This window comes from Puma concolor, chromosome B3 (assembly GCF_028749965.1).
Source record: "Puma concolor isolate L17-30 chromosome B3, mPumCon1.1.hap2, whole genome shotgun sequence".
NCBI lineage: Eukaryota > Metazoa > Chordata > Mammalia > Carnivora > Felidae > Puma > Puma concolor.
This window is the reverse complement of record NC_141672.1, coordinates 48138821-48153942: the sequence shown is the minus strand read 5'-3', so window position 1 is coordinate 48153942 and position 15122 is coordinate 48138821. Positions and strand designations below refer to the sequence as shown.

Here is a 15122-nt window from a genome sequence, read left to right as displayed (position 1 = left end):
AAAAGCAGGTTTGTTGCTTTTACTAGAAACAGATCAATTCATAAGCATAGGTCATTAGCAGGTAAGTAGTGCACCCTCTATTGGTGAAGGGTTTCTATGGTTTTAGAAAGCCAACTTGAGCTTACTACAAGGACAGAAATCCTAAATCCAGTTGAGGTATGTGTGAGTGAGAGGGATGACAAGTGGTGGGTCTTTACTTTCCCAATTAATTTTACAAAGAGTACACAAAACTGAAATCTTCTGAACCAGGACATAACCTAATAGTTCAACAAAAGATGCAAGAAAAACACAGACATTAGGATTCAAATGAAAGACTTTTCATCATATGAACAGGTTTAATGTAACATGGAATGCAAAAGATTAGAACCATTAATAAAATATCCAATTTTCCAACTAAAAAAAATAATTAAAATAAATAAAATCAAAACAAGATAGTGACCAGAATAATAGTACCATAACAATCACAGTAAATAGAAAAGCTTCCATCAACATTGCAAGGATTTAACAAATGCAGTATGATACTTATTTAAAATATTCCACTCAATTTTGTAATCTTTCATAAAAATGTTACTTAGAAGACATCAATGAAAAGATGAGAAATCAGGTTAGAAATACACAATATGCCAAGATTTGCTCATTCACTGTTAAAAAGTACCTTATATTTGCTCTTAGGTATTTTAAACAAATGAATAATTATATTTCACATATAAGACAGGTGGTGCCTTAACTGCATAAGAATTATATAAACTTTCAGATGTACACTTAAATTGTTTTATTTTGAATCCTGTCACATTTTATAATTTTCATTTCTACTTACTAAAAAGGCTAACCAGGTTGTTTGCCAATTCAGTATTAGGACCAGCAAATGTTGGTCTGCACTACATTTAGTTATCTTACCCAATTTCACGTAATATATGGAAAAATGATAACACTCCTAAGTGATTTTTGGTGTTTCTCTGATTGAAACAAAAGTATTAATTTTGTGAATGTGATATAGCCTTATTTATGGTATATATATATTTTTTTAATGAGCAGTACAGATTGCAGACACATAACTATACTACCTATACTCTTAACTACAAAGAAATGAAGCCAAACTTTAGAAAAATACAATGCAAGAAAAGATTCAAGTTAAAAATATATTCCTTTGGTTAAAAATCATCCCCTTTATAAGACTCATTTGTAATCTAAACTCACAGCATGTCCCACAGGCCAAAGTAATCTTCTAAGTGTCATTATACTTGTTGAATTACCATGTTATTTTCAATCCAGTATTTATGGAGGTCACTGGGTTGCAGCAACAAAATATTTTAACTCTAAGAAGAGTATTGCCTTGTTGCATTAACTCCTTTGACAAATGTCTTTCTTAAAAGATTTTTACTTTAGAAACCTCCGACACATGTAGTTTTCTTCAGATACTGTATATCCAAACTTTTTATAGAAACCAACATTTTGTGGTAGACATTCAAGGGTAATCTTATAACAGTTCAGTTTCTTGCTTAGCAAAGTAAGGGTTGATAACAACCTGCAATTCAAAAAGCAGGGGGAAAGCATAGAGCATTTGTTAATGAAAATGCATTTGAGTAACTTAATATAAATGAATAAATATTATATAAATAAAATTTCAAATTTATATTAGAAATGGGTTTAGGTCATGACCTTTCTCACTGTATTCATTTAAATATTCAAATTGTAACTGGACAAGCTTTAAATCACCCAAAGCATTTGACTGTTTCAAATATAACTTATCTAAGTTGTCTCTAGCACATTAATAGAACAATACTAAATTCAACCTAAAATTAATGTTAACACTGGGGCACCTGGGTGGCTCAGTCAGTTAGGCCTCCAACTTCAGCTCAGGTCATGATCTCGTGGCTCGTGAGTTCAAGACCGGCATTGGGCTCTGTGCTGACAGCTCTTGCACCTGGAACCTGCTTCGGATTCTGTGGGTCTCTCTCTCTTTTTCTGCCCCTCCCCTGCTTGCTCTCTCTCTCAAAAATAAACAAACATTAAAATTAAAAAAAGGATTCATGTTAACACTAAAGACTGTCAACTTTTTTAAAAAATATGGCCAAAATTTTGAATCTTTTTCCTAAATCTATTCAAACTACTTAGGAACAGACAACATTTCCACATAACATGAGTAAAAGCTTTGTTCTGTATCATTTTTAAAGCTAATATTTGTGAAAGTATATATCAGATTACTTCTGGATTGCTCTAAATAATATGAAATAGAAACAAAACAAAAAAAGTATACATTTTTCAAATCCTTAAAGAATCCAAACCCCAGTATAAGAATGTGATTCTAATGGCCTTAGGGAAAAAAAACTAGATCTACAAAAATTTACCCAAAGGGTTTTCTCATGTTCGCACAGACTGAAAAGTTGTATCATTTTGAAGACAGAACATCTTGACTGAAGTTAGGAAACTATAAAAGGTATGACATTTAAGTGGACTAGAATATTAGAAATTGGTCTGTTTTGTTCACTGATGTATCCCAAATATCTCAAATAATATCTGGCACATAGCAGGTCCTAACTTATTGAGCAACTTCCTTAAAATTCAGAAGAGATGGTATTAAGCAAGTTAAAAGATTTAGATAGGGACGCCTGGGTTGCTCTCAGTCGGTTAAGCGCCTGACTCTTGATTTCAGCTCAGATCATGATCTCACTCTGAGTTCAAGCCCCACATCAGGCTCTGCGCTGAAGTGTGGAGCCTGCTTGGGATTCTCTCTTCTCTGCCCCTCCCCCCCACTCACGCTGTCTCTTGTCTCTCTAAATAAATAAACAAAAGATTTAGATAAATGCATAGAGAATTATACAGGAAAGGCTATTTTAGTATATGTTCCTAAAACTTAAGAGGCTGAGGACATTTCCTTTGTTTTTAAATAAGACTGGGAAATAGGTGAATCACTTGACTCGGCCAAAAGTTTGTTTCCTATTAGTATGAAAATATTAAAAGTCAATAAAAATGTTAGTCTATAAGACAGTACACTCCCAATTTCCTAACTTCATGATAAAACAAAAATACTTTGTTTCTTCCATTAAATTTAATTTAAACTACAGGGTGAGCTTAATTAAGGACACCTAAAAAGAACTTCAAACAGGAAAACATTTTTTAACAAATATCTGGGTAAGATACTATTAACTAAAACAGAAAAAGTATCTAATTTAATGAGGGTTACCTTGTTTCTGCCTACTTACAGTTTGCCAAGCTGCTTTCCTCGGCATTCATCACTAACAACAACATCTTCTACTCTTCCTCTCTGAAAATATTTACAGCGTTTAAGGGACTAAGCATGTAGTTTTGTTTTTAGCTACATCAACAAGTGACAGAATTCAATAACAATATTTTGTAAACTTGGAAGTTCACAGAAACCAAAATGCAACCCTTTTTTTTACTTATTATAGAGGAAATAATATAATGAACCAATTTGTAGCCTAATCTTGTTTTGTCTATATCCAAAATCTTACCACTCCATTGTTTTAAAGCAGATTTCAGAATCCACAGAACCAAAATGTAATCTTGTCATGTTCCATCATCTTACTCCTTGCTTAAGAGCAATTTCTTTCAAACATCCAAATATAATTTACTAATTTCTAGTAAAGAAAGCCCACCAAAATTTGTACCTCAGAATACATTTGAAGTGTTTCTAATTTTCACTGGATTAGCTAGGTTCTCATGGGTCATGAGGAGTGATCAGGAGTTAGAAATGTCACAGAGCAGAATACAGTTGAACAATGTGGTTTGTTTGAACTGTACAGGTGCACTTATGCAGATTTTTTCTAATAAATGCAATACTGTAAATGTATTGTCATGATTTAATAACATTTTCTTTTCTCTGGGGTGCCTGGGTGGCTCAGTCAGTTAATCATCAGACTCGATCTCAGCTCAGGTCATAATCAAGCTCTGTGTCAGACTCTGGGCTGACAGTGAGGAGCCTGCTTGGGATTTTCTCCCTCCCTCTCTCTCTGCCCCTCCTCTGCTCACGTTCCTTCTCTCTCGCTTTCAAATAAACTTAAAAAAAAAAATAGTAACATTTTTTTCTCTAGCTTGCTTTATAAATAAAAATACTATATATAATATATATAACATAATCAACTGCTTATGTTGTAGGGTAACCAGTCAACATTAGTTTTGGGAGTCAAAAGTTACACGCAGATTTTTGACTGCAGAGTGTCAGCATCCCTAACTCCAATCTTGTTCAAGGGTCAACTATATAATATTCTGAATCTTTTAGTGCTTGGAAATGGATGTGGGAATTTGTGTTACTGTATATACAAAGTATTTTGTTGTTGTTTTTTTTAAATAGCATTAGGGATTCTAAACATCACTGCCAAATTTCATGATGCTGACTTGGTTTCCCTATGACTATACCAAATCTGACACCTTACAAAACAATGTTTAGCAAACAATTCAGATAGTTAATACATCTTCTTCCTAACTCTGAGAACACAAGACGAAAATGTTACTAAGTGATGTCTAAGAAGCAAAACTTTTTCCAGGGCAATACAGCTCTCATTTTACATTGAAAAGCAGTCAGAAAATAGATTTGTCTAATGGAAACTCAAAGTTGATTTTGCTAGAAAACATTTGTTCATTTTATTCATAAGCATTAATGTGAACACATACCTTAGCACAGGAATGGATGAATTTATGTTCTATTATCAGAGTTGCTGTAGCCACAATTTGTCCTAAAGTCACATCTTCCACAACTGTAACATAATAGTCCCCAGATTTCTTCATGTGCTCAAAAGATTCTGTGGAAATCGGACAAGTGTTATGTGGCAGACTTTAAACTTTATTAGGTGCCATAAAAATATTAGGATTAGCTGACTCATTATTGAATATTTAAAGTGATTTCACCATGGCAATTTACTTTGTTTTCTAAAGAAAAAATTAATTATTATGGGGTGCCTGGGTGGCTCAGTCAGTTAAGCATCTGACTTGATTTTGGCTCAGGTCATGATCTCAGGGTTCATGCCCCGCGCTGGGCTCTGTGCTGGCAGTGCAGAGCCTGCTTGGGATTGTCTCTCTCCCTCTCTCTGATCCTCCCATGCTTGCTCTCTCTCTCTCTCTCTCTCTCTCTCTCTCTTAAAATAAATAAACTTAAAAAAAAGTTTTCAAAGAAAATATTAAAAATGACCAAGAGGTTGAAACATCAGCAATTACTATCAATTAGAATACAGTCCATACATTAAAAAAAAATCTGCTAGCAAAGTACAACTATTAACAGCTATTTTAGGTGAATAACACAATGCAAGTAAATTACAGATGCTTCCACTTCTGTGACTAATGAATGAAAACTCTAATATCTTTATTACTTTAAATAAGTTTCTTTAACCTTTACACTTAATATTAAAAAGAAAACAAAACTGCAAATCTCTTATTTGTTTTTAAAAATTTTTAACGTTTTATTTATTTTTGAGAGAGCATGAGCAGAGGAGGTACAGAGAGGAAGACAGGGAATCCCAAAGCCCAACATGGGGTTTGAACCCTAAACTGTGATATCATGACCTGAGCCAAAGCCGGACACTCCACCAACTGAGCCACACAGGTGCTCAATTTACATGAGCAAATTTTAATTAAAATGTTTACATGGCTCCATTCTGTAATTTTTAGTCTTCTGGCTTCAAAATATTTTGACAGTGATCTGGTGTTTCAGGACTCTGACTTCCTTTTTTAGAAACAGAATCTGGTGTACCTGGGTGGCTCAGTTGATTAAGCATACAACTCTTGGTTTTGGCTCAGGTCCCATCTCCTGGTTTCTCAAGTTCAAGTCCCACATCCGTCTCCATGCTTACAGTGTGGAGCCTGCCTGACATTCTCTCTCTCCCTCCCTCTGCCCATTCCCCGCTCACTCTGTGTGTGTGTGTGTGTGTGTGTGTGTCTCAAAAATAAATATTTAAAAAATTTTTAAAAAACCGAATTATTGTTTTTGTTTGCTTTGAAAGCACCTTGTGAAGTAGCTAAAAAATGTTTCCATATCTAATCATCCCAAAGTCACATGGCAAATAGGAGCAAAGATGGAATACTTTTCTCTCAAATTGATTTTTAGTACTTGGGTTTCTCATCTAATCAGACATACAGGCAAAGAGGAATTCAGAAATAAAAACTGAGCCAAATATTCTCACATACTGTTTATTTCTAGTCTTGTTCTAGATAGGGTTCTGGAGTGGGAAGAAGAAATAAATTCAAGGAAAACAGTGAGAATCAGAAAAGAGTGATCTTCATCTTGGGAGGATCAGCTACAGTACAAAACAAAATTACCTGGTGACAGAAATGAAGAAATTGTAGAAAACAGGAAACGACAGTGTTAGAGCACTGGATGGGATCAGGAAGGTTCTAATCCTTTCTTTATCAGTAACCATCTGTGATCTTATGTCATTTGACCTCTCTGGATTTCCATTCTCTCATATGCATTATAAATTTTTTTTTAATGTGTATTTATTTTTTTTTTAAATTTTTTTTCAACGTTTTTTTATTTTATTTATTTTTGGGACAGAGAGAGACAGAGCATGAACAGGGGAGGGGCAGAGAGAGAGGGAGACACAGAATCGGAAACAGGCTCCAGGCTCCGAGCCATCAGCCCAGAGCCTGACGCGGGGCTCGAACTCACGGACCGCGAGATCGTGACCTGAAGTCGGACGCTTAACCGACTGCGCCACCCAGACGCCCCTAATGTGTATTTATTTTAAGAGAGAGACAGGCTGTGAGCAGGGGAGGGGCAAAGAGAGAGGGAGACACAGAATCCGAAGCAGGCTCCAGGCTCTGAGCCATCAGCACAGAGCCCGACGCAGGGCTAGAATGAGATCATGACCTGAGCAGAAGTCAGACGCTCAACTGACTGAGTCACCCAGGCACCCCCATCTCTCATATGTATTATAAATGCTTATGACACTGGTTGACCTTAAAATTCAATATAAACAAACTAAATAAATTGAGAACATAATGTCTCAATCACTCTTTTTTATTTGGTGATGAGATTTCCATGAAAAACCTAACCACATGAAAAATACTACAAGGGGCGCCTGGGTGGCTCAGTCAGTTAGGAAGCCAACTTTGGTTCAGGTCATGATCTTGTGGTCTGTGAGTTTGGGCTCCATGTCACATTCTGTGCTGACAGCTCAGAGCCTAAAGCCTGCTTAGGATTCTATGTCTCCCTCTTTCTCTGCCTCTCCCCTGCTCATGCTTGGCCTCTCTCTCAAAAATAAACATTAAAAAAAAAAATACAATATAAAACAATCTCTAAAGATGTCACCTAGATTTAATGCTACGATAATTGTCTAAAAGTCAGGTATTTTGTAAAACACGAGAATTGCTACATTTGGATTCTAGAACAGGTAACCACATTAAGCATTTAAATAAGAAAATGGGCATCTGGCTCAGTTGGTTAAGCATCTGACTCTTGATTTCGGCTCAGGTCATGATCTCATGGTACATGAGTCCAAGCCCCAGGTGATAGCATGATAGCACAGAGCCTGCTTGGGATTCTCTCTTTGTCCCCTCCCCCCGCCTCTCTCTCTCTCAAAATAAATAAACTTTAAAAAATAAGAAAATAGCTAATTATCCTATGAATAATTTCCAGCTATTTGAACACAAACACAAGTAGGCACTGAACATAGCTCTAAATGAAAAATCTTGTTTCCCTTTATTTTCATTCAGGAAAAAGATGCTGTAGTACTTACTCATAAATTGTTCAGGGTTGACAACTCCGGTTTCAGTCAGCTGACCTAGTACTTTAAAAAAACCTAGTTTTGAAAAACAGATTTCAAGTCATGAGAAGACCAAATGAAAGATCAAAAGCAATGTGTGAAGGTGGTGGGATTATGGGCACTTGTGTTTTCAGAACTTTCTGTAATCATTTTGAAATTAATCATTTTATTATTTAAAAATATTAAACTGAAACCCATTACTCTTTCTATAATCACTACATGAAACAAAGAATAATAGGTTTTACCAAGGAATTTGCCTGGAAAAGGATTTTTTAAGATTTTTGGAGTCATGCAGAACTTAATAATTCAATATTTATAAAACAAGCAGGTATATTTTTCGATGTAATTTGCATTAAATTTGCTGCAAGGAATGCCAAATTTTCCCAAATACATGCTTTGGCTTTATTTACTTAAACGTGCAAGATCGTCATGGTCAAATAGGATATTATTTTTGAATTAAAATATATTGTTGAGACTAAGTTTTAAGGAATACTAATTAATTTCATTAATGTTAAATTAATGTGAACATTTGAGAACTTTGAGAATCTTAACTTCTACATACTCAATAATTAGTCGGACCAAAATTAGTTTCTTCAGATTTCCTACTAAAAAGAAAACTAAAAAGTTTATTTCTTATTACCAAAATTTAAGGAACTCATTTTGGAGAATTTATATTTAAAAAAAAGAAATATATGTAAACAAAACCTCTGCAACCTTTCCAAGTAAATTATCTCCACCCTCCTTTCCCATCCAGCTTCTTAGAGAAGACTCTTCCTTATTGTCATTATAGATGATAATTTTACCTTTATGAAAAGTCTTTTTAAAGGATTAATTAGGGAGGAGTAGTGTTGTACTTAAGACATTTGAAATATTTCACAGTGATACCTGGTCTTAGCCATTATATATACATATTGGAATTGAGTGTCTCAGTCACTTTAGAAATTAAGTACAAAAAAAAAATCCAAAAATCAAATATTATTTTTTAATATTCTCAGCATCATCATATTTTGTGGAGAAAACAGAATGCTAATTACAGTTGACTCTTGAACAACATAGGTTTGAACTCTGCAGGTCCACTTGTACATAGATTTTTTTCAATAAGTACATTACAGTACCATAAATACATTTTTCTTAATAACATTTTTCTCTATCTTACTTTATTGTGAGAATATAGTATGTAACACATAACATAAAATATGTATTAATCAACTATTTCTGTTATTGGCAAGGCTTTTGGTCAACAGTAGGCTACTAGTAAGTTAAACGTTTGGTGAACCAAAATTTAAACACAGATTTTCAAATGCACAGGGGTCAGTGCCTCTAACCCCCCATGTTGTTCAGGGGCCAACTGTATAATTCTAACCAAGATTTGTAAACCAAGTCCCTACCTCTATTTAAGTCAGCAGTACAAAGGGGCCTCAAAACCAAACCTTCTCCAGGATGTGTTGGGGAAATGGCTGGAGAAAATGTTGCTGTATTCTGGCTCCAGTCCACTTCTTTGAGTAGACTTGGGTCAAACATAGGAGTTTCATCAGGTTTCATCTTTGTAGTAAGGTCTAAAATAAAATTTTAAATGGTAAGGCATTTATTTAATAGGGAATTATGGCTAGTAAGAAAGTCTATTTCTTAATAAAAGTTAATGCAATTAGAAAATTCTTTTAACATATATGCAATATATGTTCTATCCCGAATCTAGCATAAATGCCACCATCACAGATGAACAGAAGACTTATGGTTAACATCAGATAGTAAACAAATGACTAAATTTGTAAGTTTTAAACTTTAAAACCGTGTTTTCTAGCAACTCTTCTAAAATATTTTTCCTATCGGCTGGTGCTAGCATAGCACTGTGATTAGCTGACTTTTCATGGGCTTTACTTTTTTTTATTACTGGGCTAAGAGATTGTTGGTCTTACCACTAAGAAAGACTTACTGGCCATACTACTTGGTTTTTATATGAATCATAAACAGAAGATAATTGATAAACTGGCTTATTTACTCCACATTCACTGTAGTATTTGGTCTCAGCTAGTAAAGATTCATATTAAGGGTATCTGTTGGATTCTGTTTTCAGACCAGATTTTCTAAGAACCTATAACGTAATTTTCTCAGCTGCAATTAGGAAGCGTGAGAAGAGCCAGTGTTTTTCATACTATTAAAAAATAATCAGTTTTAGTATTATCCTCTTTTTTGAACATTCACAAACTGGTAGATTCTTACTAGGTGTGGTCTAATAAAACAGCCTAAACAACAGATACAAGGACAGAATGAAAAAATTATATAAAACATAAAAATGGGGGCAGTGGCACGTCTGTGGAACCCAGAGTTGCAAGAACAGAATCTTCGTTAACAATTATTAGGAGACTGTAAAGCAACCCCTAACTTTCATTTCTATTCCTTTACCCAGTTAAAAAAAACTATTCTATTTGATACTTGCTTCTAGCTTTCCTTTGAAACAAAGATTTTAAAGACATATATCCATAATATTAACATAACAAAAGGAAACAAACAGGAAAAATTAAAGTCTATTTGATGACAATTTTCCCAATAACCTCACTCCAATTATGTTCCCTATTTCCTAAGTCATGATATGCTTAAGGGAAATTAGTCTGAACTTTTCCTTAAAGGTGGATTAAACCTCTGCATGTGTAACTGACAACCATACAGGTAATGCTGCACTTACAGTAGAGGCTTTGGGAAGGTAGTGTGGTATAATAACAGCAGTTAACATTTGTTCAGCATTTACAATAGGTCAGACATTATTCAAAGAACCTCACACATTACTAATTCATTTACTTCAACAATCCTACAGGATAGGGATGATTATTATCTCCATTTAAACAGACTAGGAAACGAAGTAACCTGCCCAAGATCACAAAGTTAGTGGAGTCAGGATTTAAACTTAAGATGGAAAAGAGCATGAGCTTTGGAGTCAAGCTGGTGTCCAAATGTCAAATGTGATTATAGCTAATGTATTCAACTCTAACAATCCGTTTACTCATTTGTAAAATGGAGATGAAATTATTAGAAGGACATGAATTACTATATACAGCACTTAACAGTGCCTGGCATACTATAAGTGCTCAACAAGATACACTTCAGTTAGCAGCTAATTAAAATTCATGTTTATAAATCTTTGTTATTTTTTTCATCTTTAAATTAATTCATGAGTCAGGCACTGTGCTGGGTACAGACAGAGACTACAAAAAAGATGACAGGTTATATGTTTATATTAAACTGAAACATTCTTGGATAGAAAAAAAAAATCATAGTTTATTATGTAGAACACCAAGGGTTTTTTCCCCCTCAAAAAGGACTTAAATATGTTAAGCTGTAAAAAACAAAACAACTATATCTGGTTCTGAGACTAGTAAGGAAAGGAAATAAATTGTGATGATTAAAATATTAAAACAGTCGTTCATATTGGGGCACCTGGGAGGCTCAGTTAAGTGTCTGACTCTTGACCTCAGCTCAGGCCATGATCTCATAGTTTGTGGGATAAGCCCCACATCAGGCTCTGTGCTGTCAGCACAGAGGGATTCTCTCCCCCTCCTCTCGCTCTCTGCTCTTCCCCCACATGTTCTCTCTTTCTCAAAATAATAAACATTAAACACACACACACGCACACACAATCTGGGGCGCCTGGAGCATCGGACTTCAGCTCAAGTAATGATCTCACAGTTGTGGGTTCAAGCCCCACGTGGGGCTCTGTGCTGACAGCTCAGATTCAGAGCCTGGAGCCTGCTTCAGATTCTGAGCCAGCCTCCCTCCCTCCCTCTCTCTCTCCCTCTCTCTCTCTGCCCCTCCCCCACTCATGCTCTGTCTCTCTCAGAAATAAACAAACATTTTAAAAAACCACACATTCATATCAAATTTAACAAGCTTACAGTCCACTTGAAACAGATTTTGTATCGGTTAACTTTAATGCATGCATTTTAGTGTTTGTCCCTGGTAATTGGATCCCTGAGGCTTTTGGGTATTCTCTCATCGCAAACATGGGTAACATTTTTTCAGGTAGGCAGATAAACAGGCTAAATATTTATCAATAGAGTAAAATGTATACATTAAATACAGAAGCCCGAAAGTGTTAAAAATTTAGTTCCTCAGGGCAAGACCACTATTTAAACAGTTTGATGTTCATTTTATTTAACATACAGTTGTAATCATGAACTTTAAAGAAAGCTCAAAAGGGAATTTCGATGAACATTAGAACAATTTAAAGTAAGTAGATTACTTTTTCCTATAAAGTTGCCTGAGTTTACAATAAAATGTAGTCTAGAAAACACACAAAATACAGTTAATAATTTCCAAGAGAGAAGGGGGAGAGGAGGTACACAGGAGAATTAGGATTACAAAGCCTTTAACTAATGAATTTTAAACAGTAAATACTAATATTTTCCTGTGCTTTTATTTAACCAGATGGTCCTATTCCCTGAATGATCATAAAAAAATAGTATTGGCTAAAATTTATGAAGTGCTTTGTACCTGTTAACTCATAAAAATACAAGAGATCTTTCATTATTATCCCCATTTTACAGACCAAGAAATAGGCACAGTAACTTGCTCAAGATAACAGGGCCAGTAAGGAACAGAGTAAGGATTCAAAACCAGGCAACAGAGCCGGCTTCATAGGCACTGGGCCCCACTGCAGTTGCCCTGGGCCTCACACCTGGTTCTACTCTCTGCTGCCACAGAATTGAAACTCTTAACAATTTTTAAACAAAGAACCCTCTATTTGCATTTTGCACAGGTTACCACAGACTATGCAGCCATTCCTGCATGACTCCAGATCCTGTACCCTTAGTAATGAAGATGCACTAGTGAAGATGAATTCCCTACTTCATTGTACAAGTTAAAAATTTAGTCAAAAGCAACACCTGTAAACTATATTTGGAAAATAAGAGTATTCGACATGTCAACAAAATACATTGAACAAAGCATTCTGGATAGAAATAAGAATCCATTAACTGGGCAATCAGAAATTAACATCAAAATGTCTTGATGAGTTATTTTACAAAATAAAGCCATACTTAAAGTTACTTTCCTTTATCTCACTCCATCCCCATTTAGTAAAATTCTGCTGGTGCCCAATTAATATGCTGGGAAAGTTAAAATAGTATGTGATTTGATTATCAAATTTCAAAAGATTTTTAGAAAGGAATGAAATAGATTTGGTTTACAAAAAATTATTTTAGGATCTTAAGGTGCGCTGAAGTACTGCAAAACTAGGAAATTTCAGTAAATAGAATTGCAGATGTCTGAAGCTGAATCTCATCATCAACACTAGGGTGACTGATTTTAAAAACTAAACCTTAACCCTCCCTAAATATTTCTCCAGAACCTTTCCAATTTAACTGTGAAGTTAGCATGCATTTACAAGGCCCATATAAGCCTAACAGCCCAATAAATGCCTAGTGAATGAATAACAAATGGTATAAGACTTACTCGGTCACAACTCAGAAAATCCAAAAGAAGAAAGTTTCCCAAATTGCCACAAATGATATCACAAAAACGATACACCAAATTCGTTTTTACTAGGATCATCAAGTTCTCGTTCAATTGACTATTCTTTGGGCAATTTCAACAATTTAGTTTCCCAACTTGTACAGCGGACTAAAATACAAACAGGGAGGAGATGCTGCTAGAAGCAAGCAATTGAGAGCAACAAGTAGTAGACACTGGGAATGAAGATTTTTAAAGTTGATACAAAAATTTAAAAAGCATAATCCAAGGCTAAACCTAAACTGCTTTACATATCTCAAGAGTTCCTGGGTCATCGCTACAATACTTCATGACATGGTGAATGGGGAAGGGGGAGGTTTTGCTCTTTGAGACTTTAGGGTTTGTCTACATGCACTTCGTAACAATTTCGATACTAATTTGACTAATTTTTTAATCTAAACAACACTTTATTCGCTGATTTTTAACAGACCATGCCATATTTATTAAGCTATGAAATTATACTTCAGCAGAGAATTTTAAAAAGTATTTTCTGATCGTTTATTTGATCCCTATAATCTGGTACTATTCCCAGGCTACCGATTAGGAAACTGGAGCATGTGGAGCCTCAAGGTAACACTGCGAATGTGTGAACTGGGACTTGGAATCCTATCTTGTTTTCCCATCTTGAGCTCTAAAACACCATATTCCATAGACTTCAATCTTCACATCATCGTACCAGACAGGTAGCTTTAATTCTAAAAAATACCAGCGAATTCTACCTAAAAGGCTGACCTAAATGATTTCTTGAGACCCATTCTAAGATTTATTCATGAGTGCATAACCTAACAAAACTAATTCCATAATCTCCCGTTTCAATTTTGCACGAAATTTTAAGAGTTCGGTTTACATAAACATCAGTTCCTCCTATAAGGAAAATCACAGTGCTCAGTGTGTCTAGGGGGACAAGCCCCGGGAAAAGACACAAAGGATGTCCTTCCCTTCCGCAGCTGAAGCCCCAGTTTAGTCAGTGCAGGAGGTGATCTTCCGGGCAGAATCAGGTCCTCAAGTGGCTCCCGACCGCCGCGGGGTGCACCTCGGAAAGGAACAGGGAAAAGGGGGGTCGGGGCATTCGTGCCCCTTCAAAATTGATGGCAGCAAGGGCTGTGAGCAGCTGTCTCGATCCCCCACGTTAAAATCTGGTGAGCGAAGAGTTAGTTTCGACCCCAGACCCTGTGCCCACCACTGTATGGCTGGACCACTAGCCCTCATCCCTAACCTCTCGCTGACCCAGGCGCGCTCAACTTGCTCCGAACCGCACTCCACCACCACATGTGCACCCACCTGGCGAGGCTAAATGCGCGGCTCCCGGAACAAACACCTCCCACCCGGGCCTAGCTCTCCTCGCCCGGGGACAGCGGTCACACCTGTTTGATAAATGTGAAGGCAGGCCCACGACGGCCCCCTGGACACCAGGCGCGGCCCGGCTATCGCTCCCCGGCCCCCAGCCTCCCTCACCCGTGGAGGCCTCGCGGTCGGCGCTCCTCTCCAGGCCCGTTGGACTCTCACCCACCCGGGCACACAGCACCGGATCCGGATCCGGCTTCAGCGCCAGCCCCACCTCCTCCTCCACCTCCCGCGCCACGGTTGCCGTCGCGGCCGCCCCTGCGCGAGCCGCCACCGGGACGTGGCAACGCCGCCAACGCCTCCGCCCCACCCCGGGCCGCTTACGCAGGGCCTCGCGCAGGCGGGCGGAGGTGCTCCGAGGGCGAGGGGCGGGCCGGGGCGGGGCGTGCGGCGGGCTTTTGCACGTGGGGCGCGGCGAGGACCGCCCCCGCGGGGACTCCGCCTCCCGGCGGCGCGGGGGCCCCACCCGGGCTCGCTCCCTGCGGTCATGCCCGCGGCCTCCAGCTCTCGGCTTCTCGGGAAATAACTCTGCTTAGGAGTCAGCGAAGCACCGTAAGTGGT

At 37.2% G+C, this 15122-nt stretch overlaps 1 protein-coding gene across 4 annotated transcripts; it reads right to left on the bottom strand.

Annotated features, from left to right (window-relative positions):
- Nucleotides 1–301: 301 nt before the first annotated feature.
- Nucleotides 302–14878, bottom strand: GNPNAT1 (glucosamine-phosphate N-acetyltransferase 1). Of its 4 annotated transcripts, XM_086709747.1 has the most exons (7): nucleotides 14499–14632; nucleotides 9104–9271; nucleotides 7689–7751; nucleotides 4633–4760; nucleotides 3204–3265; nucleotides 1821–1989; nucleotides 1399–1525 (listed from the first exon to the last, which is right to left on the bottom strand). In XM_086709747.1, the coding sequence occupies exons 2-6, from the start codon at nucleotides 9255–9257 to the stop codon at nucleotides 1857–1859; spliced, it is 540 nt and encodes a 179-aa protein (XP_086565873.1). In that variant the 5' UTR covers nucleotides 9258–9271; nucleotides 14499–14632; the 3' UTR covers nucleotides 1399–1525; nucleotides 1821–1856. The 4 variants fall into 4 exon arrangements, with proteins under 4 accessions (XP_086565872.1, XP_086565871.1, XP_086565870.1 ...); XM_086709746.1 differs by lacking the exon at nucleotides 1821–1989 and having other exon boundaries at nucleotides 302–1525; nucleotides 14499–14878; XM_086709745.1 differs by lacking the exons at nucleotides 1821–1989; nucleotides 14499–14632 and adding an exon at nucleotides 14728–14861 and having other exon boundaries at nucleotides 302–1525.
- Nucleotides 14879–15122: the final 244 nt, after the last annotated feature.

Bases quoted from the DNA above. Each gene is read 5' to 3' on its own strand.
- GNPNAT1 (XM_086709746.1), bottom strand. From the start codon at position 9,257: ATGAAACCTGATGAAACTCCTATGTTTGACCCAAGTCTACTCAAAGAA. The intron at 7,752-9,103 runs GTAGGGACTTGG...TTTCAAAACTAG, and splicing joins TACTGCTGACTTAAATAGAG to GTTTTTTTAAAGTACTAGGT. The intron at 4,761-7,688 runs GTAAGTACTACA...CGATTTCCACAG, and splicing joins CAACCCTGAACAATTTATGA to AATCTTTTGAGCACATGAAG.